General features: G+C 49.6%; 1 protein-coding gene across 3 annotated transcripts in view; it reads left to right on the top strand.

Annotated features, from left to right (window-relative positions):
* The window catches only part of TGFB3 (transforming growth factor beta 3), a 33,067-nt gene extending 10,763 nt beyond the window's left edge, over window positions 1–22,304 (top strand). For all 3 annotated transcript variants that reach the window (XM_005212207.5, XM_005212206.5, NM_001101183.1), the window contains 6 exons: window positions 7,632–7,795; window positions 8,291–8,420; window positions 14,254–14,361; window positions 16,961–17,126; window positions 19,724–19,877; window positions 21,052–22,304. In XM_005212207.5, coding sequence (XP_005212264.1) covers window positions 7,632–7,795; window positions 8,291–8,420; window positions 14,254–14,361; window positions 16,961–17,126; window positions 19,724–19,877; window positions 21,052–21,210 — 881 coding nt within the window. In that variant the 3' untranslated portion in view covers window positions 21,211–22,304. The remainder of the gene's footprint in view (window positions 1–7,631; window positions 7,796–8,290; window positions 8,421–14,253; window positions 14,362–16,960; window positions 17,127–19,723; window positions 19,878–21,051) is intronic.
* The last annotated feature ends 1,075 nt before the right edge of the window (window positions 22,305–23,379 follow it).

The following is a 23,379-nucleotide window of genomic DNA, read 5'->3' as shown; positions in this document are numbered from 1 at the left end:
AAGAAGGTGTGGAAGGCCTCGCTGGGAGCTTGCCCATGCCAGGCCCAGGAGCCTGTGGTTACTGGCGAGGGGCTCCCACTCTGGTTTCCTGTGGCTGCCTTGGGAGGTAGCTCCCGTGTGGGGCAGAGGCCGGAGAAGGAGGTGCTCCCTGCCCGGGGTCCTCCAGGCTGGGCTGACTCCTGGTCTCCCAGGGCCTTGTGGTTCCCAGCAGTACCAGCAGCTGAATGCCTGGATAAACCCCCAGCACCCTGGGCACCCACAAAGGCAGGAGGTGGTGGCCAAACGTGGGAGGAGGGTGGAAAGCTGAGACCTGCAGGAGAGGTGTGAGGAAAGTCCAGGGCGGGAGAGAAGGACTGGGACCTTAAGGATCCGGGTCAGGAGGAGGAGTCCCAGGGAGGAGGAATTCTGAGTCACCCGGGCCCTCCCAGCCTGGAATCCCAAGCTGAGAACGAATGAGCCAGAGAGACGCAAGGGCACACAGGTGCGGGTGAACGTGTGTGCAAAGACTCAGAGCACAATTAGTGGACAGCCCTGGGATCCTCCAGGACAGGGCGGCACAGGATGCTGGGCAGCTCTGGGCTGCAGCAGCAGGACCTTCCTTGAAACTGTAGTAGGTGAGGGTGGCCCTGGCCCTGGGGCCACGGAGCTGTGATCAGGCCGGGAGGAAACCTGGCACAGTGAGCAGGAGACTACTTGGGATATCATGGAGGATCTGGGGCCCTATGGGACCCGAGCGATGCCAGCGAGGCTTGCAGGTGCAAACAGGAAGCAGGCCCAGACTGTGCAGCTGGTGGAGGTGACACAGAGGCTGAGCAGACGCAGGCCCGGCCCGCCCTGCAGCTGGTCAGGTGCTGAGCCAGCCCCAGAGAGGCAGACGCGCAACACACGCTAATTATAAAGAAGGCAGTGGGCAGATGCAAACGTCTAACAGATGCCGAGAGGGAGCAGAGCCACCCTCCAAGGCCTGGGGAGAGGGAAGCGTGTCTAGAACTCACGAGGGTGGGCTGGGGTCTGAGTGCCAGAGCCCTGGCTGCTGGACTGATGGGATTCCATCCCTTCCACATCTCATCATTCCCAGCCCCTTCCGGTACCCAGTGGGACAGGCTCTCAGAGGAAAGTGGCAGCAGGAGTTGGGGCAAGCAGACAGAGGTGCCTGGAGGGCAAAGTGGAAGAAGGAGTAACCACCAGAGGCACAGAAAGGGCACCAAGGTGAGAGCAAAGAGGATAAGACCGTTCTCTGGCTCTGCCTGTCAGATGGGTACCTTGATTTCCCTATTTTCCAGATGAGAAGACTATAACGTGCCTCAGTTAAGTGCTACAGCCCTAAAGAACCAGGGCTGTAACCTAGACATTCTGTCTACAGAATGCATGCTGTTAAGCACTAATGCAAACTGTAAAAATACATATAAAGTCCTACCTTTAACCTTTAGGCTCCAAGAGAAGTTTGGTTTATAATATGAATGAATTGGGCTTCCCTGGAGGCTCAGACAGTAAAGAATCTGCCTGCAAGGCAGGAGACCCAGGTTCCATCCCTGGGTCGGAAAGATCCCCAGAAAAGGAAATGGCAACCCACTCCAGTATTCTTGCCTGGGAAATCGCATGGACAGAGGAGCCTGGTGGGCTACAGTCCATGGATCACAAAGAATTGGACATAATTGAGTGACTACCACACACACACACACACACACACATGAATGAATCACATTTTGGACCAAGCAGGTAGGCATAGGAACCTGTAACCCTGGTGACACATTGCATAGAGGGATCACTGGGTGTTTTCTTTCTTAGCTCTGCCTATTTTTATGACTGGGAGATTCATATAGCCACAGACATTCTCCTGGAAGTGTTTTCTTTATCTGCTGAAGAATCCCAAGCAGGTTAAGCAGCTACACTGTGTAGAAGTGAGCAAATCACCTCTCTGACCCTCAGTTTCCTCATCAGTAAAGTTAACCTCTAAACTCCCTTTCAGCTGAAACAATTCTATTGGGTTGGCCAAAAATTTCATTCGGGTGTTTCCAGAAGATGTTACAGATGAACTTTTGGCCTACCCAGTATATATACGTCTGGGATGATTCAGCAGATCTCTGCTGGGGAGTGAAGACAAGACTCATATATATTTTATTCCTTTATATTCCCCAGGATTTTGCTATGGGAGGTGGGTGGAGGCTTTCTCTGACCCACGTGGTGGGGATCCACACATCTTTTTCAGTTCTTTTGTCATCCTTGTTATCAAGATTTACCAGTGTGGGTGTTGTTTTAACTTCTGGCTTGTAATTATCTGTGTCTGGCAAGAGACTCTTGTTTTTATCCAAGGTCTGGCGCTGAGACAACCAGCCAAACCAGAATTCATGAGCAAAGAGAGAACTTGATATTTTAGCATCTCTTTTCTGGATGCTACTTTTAGATCATGTTCATTCTGAAAATTAAAAGATATTTCCTATTGAAAGAACCCATTCGTTCTAAGTGCCAGTGCCCTTGGCACGCTAGGTCAGTGTTTCTCTAAGTGTGGACCAGAGGTTAGGTAAATGTGAAAAATGTCCATTCCCAGGCCCCAATCCACCCTTACAGAGTCAGAGTCTCTGGGGGAGGGGGGCAGTGTCATCTTGGAGAATCTGTATTTTTAACACACTCCTTATTGATTTGTAAGTGCACTGATGCTTAAGACTCAATGAAAGAGGACAAAACCCTTCCTTAGAGGGGCTGCAAACACAAGTGCCTACAGAAACCAGGCAGCTGATGCAGATAATCTGGAGGAAAAGCTGCAGCACAGGGACCACAACAAACTTCACAGGACACTTGGCCTCAGGGTCACAGAGAGAACAGACTGTATAGAGGAGGCTGGTGGGAGAGGGGCCTGGAAAATCCCATGAAAAGATGGGACCTACTGCTCAGCTCCTGCAGATTTTTGAATTTGGGAATGTGGGTCCAATTCGACTAGATCTTAACTGCTTCCCAGAAGAGCAGAAAATCTGAATCTTTCCGTGAAGTTTCCCAGTTTTTAACCTGCTGCTGCTAAGTCGCTTCAGTCGTGTCCGACTCTGTGCAACCCCATGGACTGCAGCCTACCAGGCTTCTCCGTCCATGGGATTCTCCAGGCAAGAACACTGGAGTGGGTTGCCATTTCCTTCTCCAAGTTTTTAACCTACCTGGGCTTAAAACATTTCTGGCTTCTAATTCAAAATTTTATAAAATGATGCATTGGCCAAACAGTATTTTAATGGGTTAACATTTAAAGGGTAAATCCTTAAAGTTGTGGTTTATCAAACTTGCAGGGCATCTGGATGCCACAGTACCCTTTGCAGAGCACTATATACTATGGTTCTCAATCCTGGCTACATCTTAGGATCATCTGGAAGTCTTTTTTTAAAAAAAAAAGAAGCTCTGGACCCACCCTCACTCCAACGAGGTCATCAGAATCTCTGGAGAGCAGGTCCAGACATCATCTGTTTTTAAAACTCTCCAGGTGATTCTCGGAAACAGCTGGGGTGGAGGAACACCGCCACACTGATGTATGTGGTCCCATCATTGGAGCCGGCAGCAGTTTTACTAGCAGAAATGATGGACACCGCAGAGGCACATCTAGGAGCCCAGGTGTCTGAAACATTAAAAAAAAAATAAAATGCACGGTCTAAACAGGGTCAGCTGTTTCCAGGCTTTTCCATGAATACTCTGCATGAATATTCTTTGTTTATTTTTCTTTCCCTATAGCAAAAAAGGAGAAAATGGCACCCATTAATACATATACTGTGTGTGCAATGGAAAAAGTTGGTCATAATTTAATTTGTCAAGGTGGACCCCCTCATCCAGCTTTCAATAATACTAGTGTTCTGCAGAAGCAGGGCTTAATCACCAAACTGACTGGGAACTGGCTTTTGTCTGAGGCTTAAGTTGGTACTCTAGGCCCATTTCATGGAATCCTGCTACGCTTTGTTGGTGAAACCATCCCTCCAGTAGATGATCTCTGAGGTGCCCTCGAACTTCCAGATTCTCTGTTTCAGTAAATGAGGTCAGAGACCTGGGTTCAAATCCACCTCTGCCACCTACTAGCCGAATGATTTTTTTAAAAATCTTTATTTATTTGTTGATTTTTGGCCATACTGGGGCTTCGTTGCTGTGCGGGGTTTTCTCTAGTTGCAGTGAGTGTGGGCTGCTCTCTCGTGTTGGTGTGCGGGCTTGTCTCAGAGCACAGGCTCTGGAGTGCATGGGTTTCAGTAGTTGTAGCGCGTGGGCTCAGTAGTTGCGGTGCCTGGGCTCTGCAGCGCAGGCTCAGGAGTTGCGGCGCCTGGGCTCTGCAGCGCAGGCTCAGGAGTTGTAGCACACAGGCTTTGTTGCTCCATGGCATATGAGGTCTTTCCGAACCGGGGATCGAACCCGTGTCTCCTGAATTGGCAGGCGGATTCTATACCACTGGGTCACCAGGGAAGCCCTCAGCTGAGTGATCTTGAAAAAGTGATTTAACCTTCCTGATGTTCATGCTTCTCTTTTTAAAATGGTAAATTTTACTTATTCTCCTCAAGGATCATTAGAGGGTCAGGTGAGTTAATAGACGTTCTATGAAATGTAAGAGAGTGTTATTACATTTTATTTATTTATACTCTGGCTCATTCCATGGAATATTTAAGGCATTGTTAGTATTCAGTGGATTTAATGGTCAAGGAGTTTGTGTTTACATTTTATTTTCTCTCCCACTAATGATTGTGTCTGAGCTTTGCTTGCTAGTGTCAGTTTGCATGTGTCAACTAATTTATGTGTCACCCTGGCCAAGACCCCTCTGGGCATGAATTTCTTCATCTGAAGTGGGTTGTACTAGATCAGCCATCCCCAGCCTTTTTGGCACCAGGGACCAGTTTCATGGAAGATGATTTTTCCACGGACAGGGAGTGATGGGAGTGAGGTGGAGCTCAGGCAGTAATGGGAGTGATGGGGAGCGGCAGTAAAAACTGATGAAACTTCACTAGCTCACCCTGCTGCTCACCTCCTGCTGTGAAGCCCGGTTCCTAGTTCCCTGAGGAACTAGAGGACCCCTAACATTCCTTCTGAGTCTTTTAGAAATCTGTAGATCCTAAGGAGTTAAAAATGACTTTTCCCACTTCCTTGAAATCTCCCTGAAATTCCCACCAAGAGGAGTCTATCTTGGGGAACAGTAACTGATGGATGAACTGGAAGAAACAAAGAAAGAGAGGTGACTAGGGTGTCCTGAAGATCCTCTTGGCTTCTCATTCCCCCATCTCCTGGCTCCCCACTATTTTGTCCCCACTCTGACTCACCTCACTGGCTCAGGCTATCTTGTTTCTCTTTTCCTTTTTATAGCAATGTGCACACTGCGCTGAGATACCTTTTATCCCCTCTTGCAACAGTTACTGGAGGTACTAGTCTTGTTGCTTTGCTGTTCAGTCGCTCAGTTGTGTCCCACTCTGCAACCCCATGGACTACAGACTGCCAGGCTTCCCTGTTCTTTACCATCTCCCGGAGTTTGCTCAAACTCATGTCCATTGAGTTGGTGATGCCATCCAACCAATCTCATCCTCTGTCATCCCCTTCTCTTCCCGCCTTCAGTCTTTCCCAGCATCAGGGTCTTTTCAGATGCTTCAGCTCTTCACATCAAGTGGCCAAAGGATTGGAGTTTCAGCTTCAGCATCAGTCCTTCCAATGAATATTCAGGACTGATTTCCTTTAGGATGGACTGGTTGGATCTCCTTACTGTCTAAGGGACTCTCAAGAGTCTTCTCCAGCACCACAGTTCGAAAGCATCAATTCTTCAGTGCTTAGCCTTCTTTATGGTCCAACACTCACATCTGTGAGGAGCTTACTTATATCCAGGGGATTACAGACTTTCAAACTCAAAAACTGAACTGCCATCATGATCCCTCTTTCTGGTTCTATCTGAAATGGTTTAGGGGAATCGTTGGCAGTGTTCATTCTTTCAGAGCCAGTTATTAATCAGGGCTTCATTAACTGGCATTCACACATTTGTTTTCCCAACATCTGTTCCATTAATTTTCTAAGAGCCAGTGTCAGACCCACCAGATGGCAGTTTCCAGAAACACTCACTCATCCTTTCCTAAAGCTCAGTAGCACGTGTGCTTGTGTCCAGGCCTCTGATCCTCCCGCCCTGTCCATGACTTCCTAAACCACCCCTGGGGTGATTATGGGCTTGTTCCAGCCATGTTCATTATGTGTGGAATCTGGGTCTCTGAGCTTGAATTTCAAGTTCTGGCTGTTGTTACCCTTTGTGTAGAAAGTGTTCCTCTGGGGTGTTAATGCTGCTCAGACCTTGGGGTTGTAAAGAAAAGGCAGGATCTTTTTGTCTCCCTTGTCTCGCTCTGATAGGAGTGGGAAAGAGCATGTGCTGTCTTCTGTCTGTGGACAGAGGTGCAGGAGCCAGCAGGGTGCAGAGGCTGGCATAGCGTGTGCAGTCAGGGAAAATAATCCTTAGCAGCCAATGGTGATGGACCCGCTTACACGCAGTGAAGAAGCATCTGGGGGTCTGCCAGGCTCTAGACATGGGCTCTTTGCCACTCCTGTGCTATCTTGTTAGAGCTAAAGTGTCACTTTCCATGACTCCCTACTGTTGATGATATAAAATCAACCCCTTGGTCTGACGTTTCAGCCTCCCCACAGGTAGATCCCAATCAACTGTCTTGACCTTGTCTCATGGGCTCCAGCCTGGCTGCTTCAGGTCCCTCTTACTCACTTGCATTTTCCTCTCCTTCTGTCACTCTCTCCCTCCTCTGACCTGTTAACAGCGACTTCCAAGCGTCTCCAAAGACCCTTACTGCTCTCTCTCTGGTCCTGTTGTTTGGTCCACACACTAAACAACCTCTGTTAATAGCCCCACCTCTGAATGTTAATCTCCCTGAAGGCAGGGCCCCTGTCTGTCCATTTTTTTTTAATGTTATTTATTTGACTGTGTCGGGTTTTTGTTTCTGCACACAGAATCTTCATCGCTTCGTGTGGGATCTTTCGCTGTGGCGCGTGGGCTCTCTGGTTGTGGCACGTGGGCTCAATAGTTGCAGAGCTTGGGCTTAGTTTCTTTCTCCCCAGACACCTGAGATCTCAATTCCCTGACTAGGGGTTGAATCCATGTCCCCTGCCTTAGTAGACAGTGGACCTTTACCACTGGCCCACCAGGGATTTCCCTTGTCTATTCATTTTTGCTTCCCAGCGTTAGCCTGTGCTTGGCATGTAGCATTTGCTCAATGCACGTCTGATGAATGAATAAATGCTTGAATGAAAAAAAGGCGTGAATGAATCAGCTAGCTATGCAGTGATTAAACTCCTAGGGGAAATTGCTGATGCTGTTGGAGAATCTGTATTTTTTAAAGGAGTAGGAAAGCAGGTTGGACAGCCTGCCAGAGTGGAGATAATGAGAAAGGGGTTGGAGGGGCCAGTTGTCAGTGCCATGTCCTGGGTGGGGCTCCATGCCTTGCTTCTCCATCAGGCCTGTGTATGGTTCCGGGCCACTGAGAATTTCCCTCCCATTTCTTACCTGTAGGTCTGAGGCCTCAAGGCTCTAGCGAGGTCACAGGTGGGCCCCCCAGCCCCTTGATGAGTGTCCGCTGACAGCACACTGTCCCCATGGGTGTCGCTCACACTGTGCTTCCCCCCTCCCCCAATGCTCTGCCTCCTAGATGACCTGACCGTCTGCCCGAAAGGCATCACCTCCAAGATTTTCCGCTTCAACGTGTCCTCAGTGGAGAAAAACGAAACCAACCTGTTCCGAGCAGAATTCCGGGTCTTTCGGATGCCCAACCCTGCCTCCAAGCGCAGCGAGCAGAGGATTGAGCTCTTCCAGGTGAACCTCTTCCCAGGACAGACACCACATGGCGGGTAGAAGTCAGTTCCTTTGCCAGATTGAGCCTGCGCTCTGCTCGGAGTGCAGCAGGCCTGGGTGTGAATCCTGCCTTCTCTGAGCCTTAGTTTCTATACCTGTGTCTGTCATTAAGAACAGGGGTCCCTAACCTCTGGGCCACGGACCGGTACCTCCTGTCAGATCAGCGGCTGGCGGCATTAGATTAGAAATAAAGTGCACGATAAAGGTGATGCACTCGAAACATCCCAAGACCACCCCCCTCCTTTCCGATCCGTGGAAAAGTTATCTTCCATGAAACTGGTCCCCGGTGTCAGAGTTTGGGGACTGCTGCTTAAGAGGATTAAGACTTAACTGAGGAGCTCGAAAGAGCATTTCAGAAGTCTTAGTTGGCTCCTGTTCCCCTCCCCATCCTGCTGCACCGTGACGCTCAGGTGCCCTGTCCTGGCCTCGGGACTTACTCCTTCCTCTGCCCCGTAGATCCTCCAGCCGGGTGAGCACATAGCCAAGCAGCGGTATATCGATGGCAAGAACCTGCCCACGCGGGGCACTGGCGAGTGGCTGTCTTTCGACGTCACAGACACTGTGCGTGAATGGCTCTTGCGGAGAGGTAGGTTGACTCAGGATGAACATTTTGGAAGGAACCTCTGGTCCCTTCTTTCTTCATGACACAGGGAAGGGGATGGCACTAGGGGAGACAACAGATCTGGGTTCAAAGCCCAGCTTAGCCATTAACTTGCTGTGTGTCCATCATTCCTTCATTCAACTGACACTGAGTAAATGCTCCAAGCCAGGCCCTTGGGGATTCAGCAGTGAACCAGACAGGCAGGGTCCCAGGTCTCATGGGGCTTTTGTTCTGGTGAGAGAGACACATAGTGAACAAATAAATGCTGAGGAATAAGACTTTCCAACAGTGATGAGTACCAGGAAGAACGGAAAGAGGGCGCAGTGCTAGTGCCTGGGTAGGGCCCGTCATCAGATGCTCAGCGGGAGTCTCTGTGAAGAAGGAGCTGGTGCACTGAGGTCTGAGGGATGAGAAAGAGCCAGTCTGTGAAGGTCAGGATAAAGGATGTGCTAAAGCAAAAGCAATGAGACCCAGGCTCAGTTTGTTCTGGCAGCAGCAGACTGCCTGGTGTGACTGGAGCTGCGGGGCTCAGAGAGGACCAGGAGCCAAAATATAGGACCCGCCAGGCCGTGGTCAGGCATTAGAACTTATTCCAAGTGTGAAGAGATGTCCTAGGAGGGTTACAAGCAGGGCTGGGAATGTAGGGTGAGGTGATTTGGTTTAAGATCCTCTGGTTGTCACGAGGTCAAGGGAAGAGGTTAGGGGCCACTGCAGCAACCCACGTGAGAGCACTGTGGGCTTTGGCTGGGGCAGTTTGCTCTGTATTTTGGGTTGGTTCTGTATTTTGGAGGCGGAGCCAATAGGATTGATTGGGCTGATTAGGTGTGGGGTGAGAGGACAGAAGAGGAGTCTAGATGACTCTGAAGATTTGGGACTGAATACCCAGATGGTAACTCTTACTGAAATAAGGAGGCCTGGGAGACGAGCAGGTTTGGAGGTAGGTTCTATTTTGTTGATTAAGTTTGAAAGGCCTGGTAGTCAGTCATACAAATAGGGCTGTCTAGTACGCATATCAGACTTCCTATGGTCCAAATCTCTCCTCCACTGGTTCTGCTTCCTCACCTTCCCTGCATGCCTCACAGAGCCATTTTAAAGATCCATTGTATTTCAGAGAACCTCCAAGTTTTCGGCTCATTATGTGAGTGCTGTGTGTGGCCACTCGGTTGTGTCGACTCTGCGACCCCGTGGACTGTAGCCCTCCAGGCTCCTCTGTCCAGGGAATTTTCTGGGCAAGAATACTGGAATAGGTTGTCATTTCCTACTCCAGGGGATCTTCTCAAACCAGCAGTTGAACCGTCTTATGCCTCCTGCATTGGCAGATGGATTCTTTACCACTGCGCCACCTGGGAAGCCCGTTATGGGAGAGTGAGCTTCTATTAGGTCAGGTGAGGAAATGGATGCCCAGAGAAGTTAAGTGGCTCGACCAGTCTTTGAGCCTGGATTAGAACTTGAACTTCCTGACTAACAGTCTTGGGGACTCAGGACATCACACTCCACTATTTCTCCTCTTCTTTACTTGGTGGCACTTCCTGGTCTGTGCTCAGTGGGGCGAGGGCACCTAAGGCAGTCCTGTCTGTTCCTTGTATCCCCCTTGCGAAGAATTTTCTGCCTTCATCAGCTGCCGTGGCTCCACAGTCCACCCACATATGGATACCCAGAGTCCCTGGGACAGGTGGGGCCTTCCTTGTCCTCCTCGATGGTTTAGGAAGTTAAGGGTTAATGCTCGAAGGCAGAGATCACAAACATGTTGGCCTATGTATTGTTTTCAATTTAACTAGCGGTTAACAGTTTTTACGGAGAAGGCAATGGCACCCCACTCCAGTACTCTTGCCTGGAAAACCCCATGGACGGAGGAGCCTGGTAGGCTGCAGTCCATGGGGTCGCTAAGAGTCGGACACGACTGAGTGACTTCACTTTCACTTTTTACTTTCATGCATTGGAGAAGGAAATGGCAACCCACTCCAGTGTTCTTGCCTGGAGAATCCCAGGGATGCGGGAGCCTGGTGGGCTGCCGTCTGTGGGGTCGCAGAGAGTCGGACACGACTGAAGTGACTTAGCATAGCATAACAGTTTTAATTAATGTCCGGAGATTTCACATAAAACCTAGACATTCGACTTTTCTTGACAAATGGGTAACGATCCATCAGAGATGAGTAGGACCACCTCTTGAAGGTGGGGCATGTGGTCTTCATGTCACCCCAGGCCCCACCATTCCCCAGTGTTCTCCATGAGTGAGGCTGGTAGCCCCAGTTCAGCATGACGCACTGGCTCACTTTGCTCACATAACCTGCTGGGCTCTCTCGGCATCTGAGTGTGCAGGCTCCCATCTGAGGGGCATAACCTGGTGGCTGAGCTGACAGATGGTGGGCTGGAGGTCCTGCCTCAGCTCCAAGGGTACTGGGAACCCCATCGGATCTCCCCAGCTGCACACGAAAGGAGGAAACCTCGGAGAACCCAGGCGCATCAGCTGACGGCAGCACCGTGGGAAATCTGACTCAGCCAGCACACTGCCTAGAACTCAACATGGCTACAAAGAAGAGAGGCGGGGAAATTCATCTCTTAGCTCCCTGTCTGATTCTCATCGGCTCCACCTGGATTTCTTTGAAGCCCTCGGCACTTAGAGTTCTTATTTTCACAGCTGCAGAACTCAATGAGAAGTTTGCATTGAGAATGATTTCCATCCTCCTTGAGACATCAAAAAAGATAATTTCGTAATAAAACCTATGGGTGTCCCACCCACCATCCACACCGCTGCCAATTCTGAGGTTAGTTCTTCCCTGGAACCTTCCGTTCCCACTCCAGCAGATGCTGCCCACCCCGTGTTCGGGGGAGTCAGACACAGACCTTTACTCTGCAGAGTTTCTGAGTCTCTTGAGGGTTCTTGGCCCCAAACAAAGTGGTAAATGGACTGCAAATGGAGGAGTCGGCGGTGTGGACTGTGAGGAAACTGAGTCACAGGTCCAGTCTTGTATTAGTTCAGCAAACATCAGAGAGCCTGCTCTGCACCAGTTCCCTTCTGGGCTAAGAGCCAGCTGGAGCCCTCTCCAGGGTTGGGGGCCCAGTCCGCACCCTCTTGTGCAATTGGTCCAATGTGTTGGCTCTGTGTGCACAGCCAGGCCTCCCCGAGCAGGGCGGGTGGGGAGCACGCCAAGTGCCTCGGCTCAGGACAGGGGCACACTGGGAAAACACAACTGTTTTGTGTCTCAGTGACTGGGTGGGCATCTTCCTTGGTGGTCCCTGCTGGGCCCTCTTTGTTCCTCTTTGTTTCGAACAGTCATGAGTGTGGCTGTGATGTCAGGCTGCCTGTGTTTTAATCTTGGTTCTACCACTTCCTGGACACCCCCATCAAGCCATTTAATTTTCCCTGAGCCTCAGTGTCCTCATGTGGATAATGGTTGGGGAGAAATAACAGTCCCTGCTCTGTAGGATTAGTATGATTATATACATGAGTTAGGGAGAAGGCAATGGCACCCCACTCCAGTACTGTTGCCTGGAAAATCCCATGGATGGAGGAGCCTGGTAGGCTGTAGTCCATGGGGTCACTAAGAGTTGGACACAACTGAGCGACTTCACTTTCACTTTCCACTTTCATGCATTGGAGAAGGAAATGGCAACCCACTCCAGTGTTCTTGCCTGGAAAATCCCATGGACGGAGAAGCCTGGTGGGCTGCCATCTATGGGGTCGCACAGAGTGGGACATGACTGAAGCGACTTAGCAGCAGCAGCATACATGAGTTAAGGCATGCAGAGTCTTAGAGCATGTAGGCAGCAACACTCAACAAATGTTGGTGATTGTCCCCATCATTCTGTGAGCCTCCTACCTAGATGGAGCCTGTTAGCTAAGCCAGGCACCATCTCACATTCACCACCTGTACCCTAACCCTAACTCTCCCCAACACGTCTGCATCTCACCCTTCTAACTCACAGACCCATGGGACTTTCAGTCTCTCCTGGACTGAAAATTCTTCTGGGTAATAGAAGTGTACTATTTTTTATGTAGTTTTATGTTTTTATGTTTTATGTAGCCCGTTTCAGCTACTCCAGCTCCTACTACCTGCCTTAAACCAGAAAGAGTACACTCCTTATGCCTCCCTCTCTGTTCACTTCTAGTTCTCCATCTCGGGCTCAGCATCCTTCTTATGTTGACTCCTCCCCTCCCTACCAGAGCTCACCTGGAACAGAAGGCTCAGCAGGTGTCAATGTGTCCCAGATGCTGCCATGACTAGGGTGGGATAGATAAAGCTGGGATCTGGAGTTTATGGAAGAAGGGACTGAGCTGGTGTTTTTTTTTTTTTTTTTTTTTTTTATGACTATGCTCATCTTTGTTGCTGAGTGTGGGCTTCCTGTAATTGTGGACAGCAGGGGCTACTCTCTAGTTGCGGTGCACAGGCTTCTCATTGTGGTGGCTTCTCTCGTTGCAGAGCATGGGATCCAGGGGGCACGGGCTTCAGTAGTCTAGGCAAGTGGGCTCAGCAGTTGTGGTCCTGGGCTCTGGAGCACAGGCTCAGGAGTTGTGGTCCCGGGCTCTGGAGCACAGGCTCAGGAGTTGTGGTCCCGGGCTCTGGAGCACAGGCTCAGGAGTTGTGGTCCCGGGCTCTGGAGCACAGGCTCAGGAGTTGTGGTCCCGGGCTCTGGAGCACAGGCTCAGGAGTTGTGGCCCACGTGCTTAGTTGCTCTGCAGCATGTGGGATCTTCCCAGATCAGGGATGGAACCCGTATCTCCTGCATTGGCAGGCGGATTCTTTCCCACTGAGCCACTGGGGAAGCCCCTTGAGCTGGTTTTTAACCAGTAGAACTGGGACATCCAGGTCTGCCCAGCGCTGCCTGCGGTCTCTGGGGTTGGGCCATTCTGCCCATGAGAAGGATGCTGAGCTGGGCTGGACTCTTTGGGGTTTTCCCTGATGACATCAGATTTCGGGAAGACTCCAGGTTGGCCCCAGGGCTGGATGCTCACATAGAACTAGGGTGATCTCAGACAGCAGTGCATCTCTGAACTCAGGCTGACCCTGAGCTCAGAGGTCATCGCCCACGTCCTCCCATACCTGGGCACTGCCCTGGATCAAGAGAGCTTCCCTGGTTCTTACCCACCAGAATTGGCACGATCCTAGACTCAACCTGGTTTCCCTGTACAAAACTACTGGATTCAGTTCAAATTTTTCATTTATTTTTCTCCCTTTCTTCCTTCCAGTTTATATTCAACCCCTTTTAGTAATTTCCTTGCTTTTCCAGTTTTAGTTACCAAAATACCTAATCCCACAGCCAATAGGAGAAAGGGCCAGAGCTGGCCTTTTAGCCCCAGAATATGAGTCACCAAACCCTGGCAGTCCAGGCTTCCTCACACTTGTCACCTCTTGTTCCTCTTCCTCTCTGCTCCATCCTTTCTCAGCGGGTTGGTTGAAAGTCTCCTCTCCCAGCTGACACGTCGGGGAGCGGGGGGTGACTGTTTCCCTCCTCCTTTCCTGCACCCTCATTCTTTCGCCCTACTAGGCTGGTGACAGCTTTTCCCTAATACCATCCTTGGAAAAATAGATGACTATTAAAATTCTCCTGCATGAGGCCCACTAGTTTATGTCTCCATTTGGTGACATATAACACAACAGAAATACGAGGCAACATGCTCATAAAGGTCCTCGATAGCTCTGGGAGCACTTTCTGTCTCCTGTGACCCTCAGTCCACTCTGGCCCCATGACTGTGTGTGGCAGGAGAGACCTTGGCTCGTGCGTGTGTGGCTGTGGGTAGACAGCTACGTGGGTATGTGGGCTGCGAGCTTCATCACGCAGACTGCTTTTCTCACCAGCTCTGTGTCTTATTTTGCAGAATCCAACTTAGGTCTGGAAATCAGCATCCACTGTCCCTGTCACACCTTTCAGCCCAATGGGGATATCCTGGAAAACATTCAAGAGCTGATGGAAATCAAATTCAAAGGTAACAAAAGGGATGTTTATGGTAGGATGGGTGGGGGGAGTTAATAAAGCTAGATAAAACAGGAGACCCCTGGCCAGACCCTGAGAAGAGGAAGCAAGCTCCCTCACAGAGATGGCTGACTGTTTTGTATCGGGTTGGCCAGAAAGTTCTTTTGGGTTTTTTCCATATTCTGTTTTGTCCTCAAAGCAAGAACTCCCTATTCTGTAGAGAGTGCATGAGCATCTGGAAGACAGTATTGTGCTGATAAGACCTCTGAAATCATATAGGCAAGCTGGTCTACTTCTCTGTACTCAGTCAGCAAACTGGGGGTGAGAGTACCTCTTTCATAGGGCTGTCATGAAATTATATGAGCTTACATATGTGAAATAGAGTGCTTGGATACTCAGCAAATGAGAGTTGTCTTCACTTCCCCTAAAAGAAATGAACTTTGGTGGCCATGAGCATGAGCTCTCTGACTGCTGGGCTTTCCAGATGTTGCAGAGCCCACCCAAGGCGTGTCGTCTGGGTTTGAGCTGCTTCGGGCCTCAGGGTGCTTGCATGGAGAGGGCAAAATAGTTGAGAGACATTTCTGGTTTTCCAGTATGTTTTCAAGGTGCTGAGCCTAGACAGTCTCTGAATTTCAGAGAAATTATGTTTTCTTTGTGGAGCCCTGTTGTGGGTTCACAGAGGCACTCCTGAGGCCAAGTGGTTTGTCAAAGTCAAACTAACCAATTTAAAACCTAAGGTCAGAGATGTATCTGGAAACAGGTACCCATTTCAGGGCCTCTCTTGACCCCCAGCCCTGGGAAGTCCTTCATGAACTTTATTTCTGAACCAAATTTTTTTTTTTTTGGCTGTACTGAGGGTCCCTTGGACTGCAAGGAGATCCAACCAGTCCATCCTAAAGGAGATCAGTCCTGGGTGTTCACTGGAAGGACTGATGCTGAAGCTGAAACTCCAACACTTTGGCTACCTGATGCAAAGAGCTGACTCATTTGAAAAGACTGTGATGCTGGGAAAGATTGAGGGCAGGAGGAGAAGGGGAAGACAGAGGATGAGATGGTTGGATGGCATCACCGACTCGATGGACATGGGTTTGGGTGGACTCTGGGAGTTGGTGATGGACAGGGAGGCCTGGCGTGCTGCAATTCATGGGGTCGCAAAGAGTCGGACACGACTGAGCGACTGAACTGAACTGAGTCTTTGCTGTTGCACTCGGGCTTTCTCTACTTGTGGCATGTGGGGTCTTCTTTAGTTGTGATGCAAGCGCTTCTCACTGAGGTGCAGGCTTTTCTTGTTGCAGAGCATGGGTTGGGTTCTAGAGTGTGCTGGCTCGGTATTGCCATGTGCAACAGAGCTTTTTTTTTTTTTTTTAAAGCAAATAATTTGACATCCTAATCACAGAACCTCACAGCTCAAAAGACCTTTGAAGTCCTTACCTACATTCTGAATTGGGATGAAATCCTCCCACTTCAGTCAATAGTTATCTTGTTCATAAAGATGTTCAGAAACAGAAACTTGCGACCCAGCTTGCCTTCGATCTCCCAGTCCTAGTATGTATGCGTGAGGCCCGTGTCCCTCCTCAGTTCAGTTCAGCCGCTCACTCGTGTCCGACTCTTTGCTACCCCATGGACTGCAACACGCCAGGCCTCCCTGTCCATCCTGTTACCACGCAAATCTCACTTCTCCCATTCCTGTCCCTGGTGGAGATGGACAGCCGCCAGCAGCTGGCCGTCAAAATAGATCTTCTTGTAGTTGAGACTCAAATTCAGTTTTCAGGCTTTGCAGATGAACTAGCAGGTTTCCTTTGGAGTTTCTCTGCTGTTTTCATACACCTTGTGATCCTATCTGAGTTTTATAGAGAAAACATTTTGAAACTATAAGTGCAGTGTGAATGTTGTGTGTGTGTGTTAGTCCCTCAGTCGTGTCCAACTCTTTGTGACCCCATGGACTGCAACCCGCCAGGCTCCTCTGTCTATGGGGTTTTGGAGGGAAGAATACTGGAGAGGGTTGCCATTCCCTTCTCTAGAGATCTTTCCAACCCAGGGATCGAATACAGGTCTCCCTCGTTGCAGGTGGATTCTTTACTGTCTGGGCCACCAGGGAAGGCCTGATGCGAACGTTAGCAATTGTTGATTCTTGTTCCTCTGGCTCCCATTCAAACTGTCTTAAATTGTGACATCTGGAAAGCATAGGGGGACTTAATGCCATCTTGACCAGTTCAGATTATGAGAGGAGACTCACGCCTCAAGCTCTAAGTTTCAGGATCTAAACCGACAACTCAAAGGAATGTGTTAGAGCCTCGTAGTGACAAGGATGCTTCAGGAATCTCTGTAAATTCTCTAGGAAGCATCCCAGGAGGGGCTGTGCCCTCTGGAGGATTACCCTCAGGAGTCACGAGGGCATCTGAGCACAGGCGTCTTGCAGGTCCCTTGATACCAGTTCTTCCATTGGGTCTTCCCGTTCCTGCAGCTGGACAGTAGCATGAAGCTGTGTCTTACCCATGCCTTCCTTGAATACCCCACCGTCCCACCTCCTGAACAGGGTGGGGATGGGATGAGAAAGTAGCATCCACCCTGCCCTCCCAGACAGGAGACCATCACCTTCCTTCCTCCTGCAGGTGTGGACAGCGATGATGATCCGGGCCGCGGAGATCTGGGGCGACTTAAGAAGAAGAAGGAACACATCCCTCATCTAATCCTCATGATGATTCCCCCAAACCGGCTAGACAGCCCAGGCCACAGTCAGAGGAAGAAGCGGGCCCTGGACACCAATTACTGCTTCCGGTAAGCCTGGGCGCACTCAGGACCCATGAATTCCTGAAACAACATTGACCGCTCGCCTGTTGCCCCACACCTAAGCCTTGTGCAACTGAGGGCCCTCGATGCTTTTCACACACACCTTGGGGAATGGAGATTTAGAACCTCTTACAAATCTGTTTTTCTGGGAGCCCCACTGTTTTTCTGCAGCACAGTCCTGTAAAGGCCTGGACGAACTAAAGGAGGACGAGAGTGTTGCTGAGATGACTTGGATTAGAGGCTTGGTCTCTCCATGGTTTTCATGCTTTAAAATACTCTTAAGGTCTGCTTGTGTGGCAGGGAGATTAATGCAGAGTTTTCCATTAAAGGCTCAGTTGCCTAGGAAGGGTCCAAGGATGCTACTGGATGAGCGAAAATAAGACAAGTTTACATTTGCAACGGGGAAGTGAGCTAGAGAATTTATGAATTTGGAAATAGTTGGACAGCCATTGTAAAGAGGTTCAAAAAAGAGCATCCATTTTCTCTTATTTCAGAGTAGTTTCTCATTTATAAGGAAGGAGGGTAAAAAAGCACAGACAGTGATTACTTAAAGATAGACAATGACCACATCCATGGGAAGGTCTGAAGGATAAAATGCTTTAAGAAGCTGGGACATGGGACTTCCCTGGTGGTCCAGTGGTTAAGACTTCACCTTCCAGTGTAGGGGGTGTGGGTTCAATCCCTGGTCGGAGAGCTAAATCCCATGTGCCTCTCGCCATAAAACCAAAACAGAAATAACAAGTATTGTAACAAATTCAATAAAGGCTTTAGAAGTGGTCCACATTAAAAAAAATAATCTTAGAAAAGAATTTGGGACAAGGAGCTCATCTGTGGATGCAGGGAAGGCTTCAGAAGGGTGTGGAACTGGAGCTGGGTCTTCAGGGATGAGTGAGGCTTGGGTATGTAGGGTTATGGGAGGAGGAAGCACTTCCGATAAAGGAAGGTGCATGAATGGGTCATTTTGGCTGGAGAGGAGGACGCCTGAATGGAACTGGGGAGAATGAATTAGGAGATTTTTAAATCTAAAACCAGGCCTATTGTGGAACAACAGAATGAACTGGGGATGTTGAGTGAGGAACGGAGTGTATAGGGAAGGCAGAGTGGTTGCCTCCAACTGTCTGAAGGCTGGCATGTCCATTTGTTCTGTGTGGCTCTCCTATCAGATAGGAATGGATGATCTTGGCTGCAAGGGCCAGTGGCTTAAGCCATGGGGGATTTCCTGTTCATAAGAAGTATGTAGGAGCAGCCCCAGGGTTGGTCTGGCTGCTTGCTTAATGCTGTTGAGGACACAGGCTTTCTCTCTTTCCAGTCTACCATGCCAAGTACGTTGGCTTGTCACCCCCTTGGTTATGGTCACATAAGCGTAAGCAAGACTGCTAGAGCTCTCGGCATCTTGTCTGTGCTCAAGACAAGAGGAGGAGGGAAGTAGCAGAACCAGCAGCTTTCCTTTTCCATCTGTGACTTTTTAAAAAATACATTTATATATTTATTTGGCTATACCAGGTCTTAGTTGCAGCACACGGGATCTTTGATCTTCCTTGCACCATGTGAGATCTTTAGTTGTGGCATGTGGGATTTAGTTCCCTTACCAGGGATTGAACCTGTGTCCCCTGCATTGGGAGTGTGGAGTCTTAGCCACTGAACCACGAAGGAGGTCCCTCATCTTTGACTTTTATAAAGAATCAAATATCTGCCAGAACTTGCCCTTGCCCACTACATACTTCTGCTTCTGTCTGATTGATCTATGCAGGGTTGTATGACAATCTCTACCTGCAAGGGAGGCCAGGAAAACAAATATCTGGTGTTCCAGACTGTAATGGGAGGTGGCAAGAGAGAAGAGGAGTAGGAACGGCTCTTGAGTATAAAAACAAGAATGTCTACCATGGTTCACCAGGGAACCCACAAGAAGTCAGATTTTGGCCAATAGCTGCCTTTGGAAGTAGCAAGTGTCTAGGTCTCAGCACAAGCTAGATGCCCACTTGGCAAGGGGTGTTGCCAAATGGAATCCTGCAGGCAACAGAACTAAAGTGGCCTGAGAGTCACACTGGGGGTAATCTAGGAATCATGAGTCTAATGGAAGGATGTGTCTCATTTTGATTCAATAGACTTTAGAATTGGACCGAGCAGTCATTTACTATAGCGTGTAAGTGCCGGAGCTTAGAGTTCATTTCTGGTTGCGTGCACATTAGGGAGGTAACAGTAAAACCAGCTCAACAAAGTTGAGTTGGCTAATAACCCTTAGGGCTTGGTTTTAGGTGGAACACTTCAAGTCTTTATTTTGATTCATGATGTAAAAGGGACAGGACCACTTTTGCCTTCTTTCTCTCCATCATATATTATTTATGTATGTATCTATACCTTCTATGTCCTTGGGATTCTGGTCTTCAACAGAGGAAAATGCTTTTATGGTTAATACAGCTCAGTGCACTTGAACCTGGGGTCCCACTGACCAGAGCCACCTCTTATGATGACCAGGAAGGACTCCAGGTGCCCAGATGAGGGCCACTTGTGGAGTTTTTATGTTAGTGATTTCCTTGTCAGTTTTTTTTTTCTTTTTTTAGTAATTTATTTTTCAATTGTTGCAGCAATTTGGAGGAGAACTGCTGTGTGCGTCCTCTCTACATTGACTTCCGACAGGATCTGGGCTGGAAATGGGTCCATGAACCTAAGGGCTACTATGCCAACTTCTGCTCAGGCCCATGCCCATACCTCCGCAGCTCAGACACAACCCACAGCACGGTATGGTACAGGGTCATGCCTTATGGGGTGCTGGGGCTGAGCTGACCAGGCCACTTGTTTAAAAAGGATGCATGATGGGCTGCATGTTAAATGAGTGGATGGATGATGATCTGGGGTGTAAAATCCCTTATGGTGAAGGTTCTGATTTGGGCCCAACTCCAGTGGGTGACATTCTACCCTTTATAACTTTCTTGCATAGTTTCAACCAGACTTTTAAGTTGTTTATTTGCTCTTGTACTATGGGAATTACTTAGCTGTCACATGCCACTCCATATGTCAGAGAGTTTGGGGGCCAAAAGACTTCTATGATCAGATGCTGCTGCTGCTGCTAAATCGCTTCAGTTGTGTCCGACTCTGTGCAACCCCATAGAAGGCAGCCCACCAGGCTCCTCTGTCCCTGGGATTCTCCAGGCAAGAATACTGGAGTGGGTTGCCATTTCCCTCTCCATCTACGATCAGATAAAGAACTCTAATAATTCTTTTCTCTTGAAAGTAGAAGTTATTTTAAAAGATAACGTAAAACACACAGAAGAAGCCAACATGAAACAAAGGGAAGAGACAAGAGAGAGGGAAGTCGACGTCTGAAGCTAGCTTGTCTTTCTCTCCAGGGGAATCCGAGAGAGGGCCGTAACTTGTGAAGCATATTTCCTCATAGCTCCTCACCAAAGTGACCAGTTACAGCTAGGAGGAACCAACATAGGCATGTTTCTTCCCAGCCAAGAGAATTTCATGATCAGTTCCAAGTCCCTTGGTTGTGGGGGTCATGCTTAAACCAGTAATGCTCAGACCAGTGCCGTATGTTGCATTCCTGTGAGCAGCAACCTGCCACTCACCCAAACTGGGTTCCGCCAGGTCCTCTGAAATAACATCAGTGGCCTATTTTGGTGGCTCAGACGGTAAAGAATTTGCTGGCAATGCAGGAGACCCGGATTTGATCCCTGGGTCAGGAAGATCCCCCTGGAGAAGGGAATGTCAACCCACTCCAGTACTGTTGCCTGGAGAACTCCATGGACAGAGGAGCCTGGCAGGCTACCGTCCTTGGGGTCTCAGAGTCAGACACAACTGAGCGACTAAGCACGCAGACTATGGAGCAGCCCCAAGACCTTGTAGAGTCCCTGGGACCCCGGCTTGAAGCTCGGTTTTCCCAGCCTCTTAGTGATGCCTCTCTCCCCAGGTGCTGGGCTTGTACAACACTCTGAACCCTGAAGCCTCAGCCTCCCCTTGCTGCGTACCCCAGGACTTGGAGCCCCTGACCATCCTGTACTATGTCGGGAGGACCCCCAAAGTGGAGCAGCTGTCTAACATGGTGGTGAAGTCCTGCAAGTGCAGCTGAGGCCCGACCTCCACAGGGAGAGAGGAGGGATTACCACTGCCTGCCTGCCTGCCCCTCGGGAAACACAGCAGCGACGGACCTCACTGCGAGGCCTGGGGCCCGCGACCTCCGGCTCCAGGCAGATGATGGCTGAGACGGGGGTTCCCCTTCTGGAACATTTCTTCTTCTTGCTGGGTCTGAGAATCACTGTAGTAAAGCAAGTGTGGGTTTGGTTAGGGGAAGGTCGATTTCTTCAGGAGACATGGATTTTCCGTGTCAGAGGTGGTGGGGATGGAGGAAGAGGGGTGGTTGAGTCGACACATTGCAGGGTTCACGGGATTCGGGACACCCTACGGGGGAAGGTGGGGTGGAGAATGGCCTGGACAGGACCAGACTGGAAGACCCTTGGCGCTGAGGTCAGATTGCTCATCCATCGCTGACCCACGTCTGCTCGAGGGGCATCTGGATCACGTTATACCAGGCAAGCATCTTTCTTTAGGCAGGTTCCCAAGACAAAAGTCCCGGAATTGTATCTCGTACTTACCTGGGATTAAGGACAAGTCTGTTAGTTTTGCAAATTGTCCCCTGGACGTCAATCGGCATTGAGGGTTGTTCCGGGAGAAGATCTAGGTAACGCAGGTCCTGGGGGTCATCAACTATATTGGGCCCAATGGATATGCAGAACTCCGAGGTAGAGGGTGGGAACTGACCCTCTCTGGTCTGCTCCTTGGGTTCCTCCTCTCGCCTTCTTCCTTGATCGTTATTTCTCCTTGGACATTTGGCTAGACACCTTCCAGGTCAGGGCGCACACGACTGGAGTTTGGGTCTCTGCAGCCTTGGGGCATCATGGGTTTCCCCTCCTGACCCCCACCCCCCACCCCGAGACCCCGTGTTCTTCTGGTGTTCCTGGAAGCAGGTGCTACGACGTGAGAGGCATGCAGGGAAGTTGCACGCGTGCCACACAATGACTTGGCCCCAGACGCATAGACTGAGGTATAAAGACAAATACAAATATTACTCTCAAAATCTTTGTATAAAATTTTTGGGGAATCTTGGATCGTTTCATCTTCTGGAAGATTGTTTCTAAACAATAAAAGCCTTATTCTAAGGTGTAAGTCTTGACTCGTGAGGTATCCTTCTTAATGCCATGCCCACATCTAATGATCAGAGGGAACTGGAATCTGAAGGCCGAGACTCTCAAACACTGAGGCACTGCTGACTGTGAATTCCCTGGACAGTGTGCACTGCGCTGCCCTCTGCCCGCCCTCTGCCCTGTTCAGGGAGTTCATGGTGGGGGGAGGGGGGGCTGTACTTCAGTCTGTGTTTTGTTCCTTCTCGCAGCAATTATCCTCAGACACACAGAGGTGGTGGCTGAGATTTGGGCAGAAATCATCTCCATTTGACCTCCATTTAACTGTGGGCAAAAATCACCCGGTGTGATTTTTGCATATGGAAATGTGTTGGCTTGTGTATTCACTATAAATTCAGGTGAGAATGAGAGAAACTGTCTGTGGCAAATAGCCCACAAATATGAGGCTGATTCTGTCCTCAGGTGGACCCTAGAAGAGCTCACCGGGGCCTCCTTTTCAGAGGATGGGCCTCTTGTCAGGGAGTTTTGGAATGGAAGAGGCCAAGGAAAGCACAGCCCCACGTTCAGTCTCTCATGTGAGGTCACGGGTGCCTGAGCAACGCACAATTCTACTGTGGTTTCATGTCCACCTGAAGCAATCAACTACAATAAGTGAGGAACCATCTAGCGTGTTCCTCTACTGAAATTACCACTGGTTAAAAAAAGAAAAGACTTTCTGAAGCTAAAATTTGAGGGTGTAGGATGTGTACAATATGTTAGTGCCTGTATGTATGTGTCTGTCTCTGTGTGTTCACCTTGCTCCTTCTTGAGTTGTCCCAAATTAAACTCATGAATTTGGTCACTAAGACTCTTCTGCTTTGTCTACTGCTGCTGCTGCTGCTAAGTCGCTTCAGTCATGTCCGACTCTGTGCGACCCCATAGACGGCAGCCCACCAGGCTCCCCTGCCCCTGGGATTCTCCGGGCAAGAACACTGGAGTGGGTTGCCATTTCTTTCTCCAATGCAGGAAAGTGAAAAGTGAAAGTGAAGTCGCTCAGTCGTGTACGACTCTTCACGACCCCATGGACTGCAGCCCACCAGGCTCCTCCATCCATGAGACTT

The sequence above is a fragment of the Bos taurus genome, chromosome 10 (assembly GCF_002263795.3).
Source record: "Bos taurus isolate L1 Dominette 01449 registration number 42190680 breed Hereford chromosome 10, ARS-UCD2.0, whole genome shotgun sequence".
Taxonomy (NCBI): Eukaryota; Metazoa; Chordata; class Mammalia; order Artiodactyla; family Bovidae; genus Bos; species Bos taurus.
Note: the sequence above shows the minus strand (reverse complement) of the source record. Positions and strands in the feature narration are given on the sequence as shown.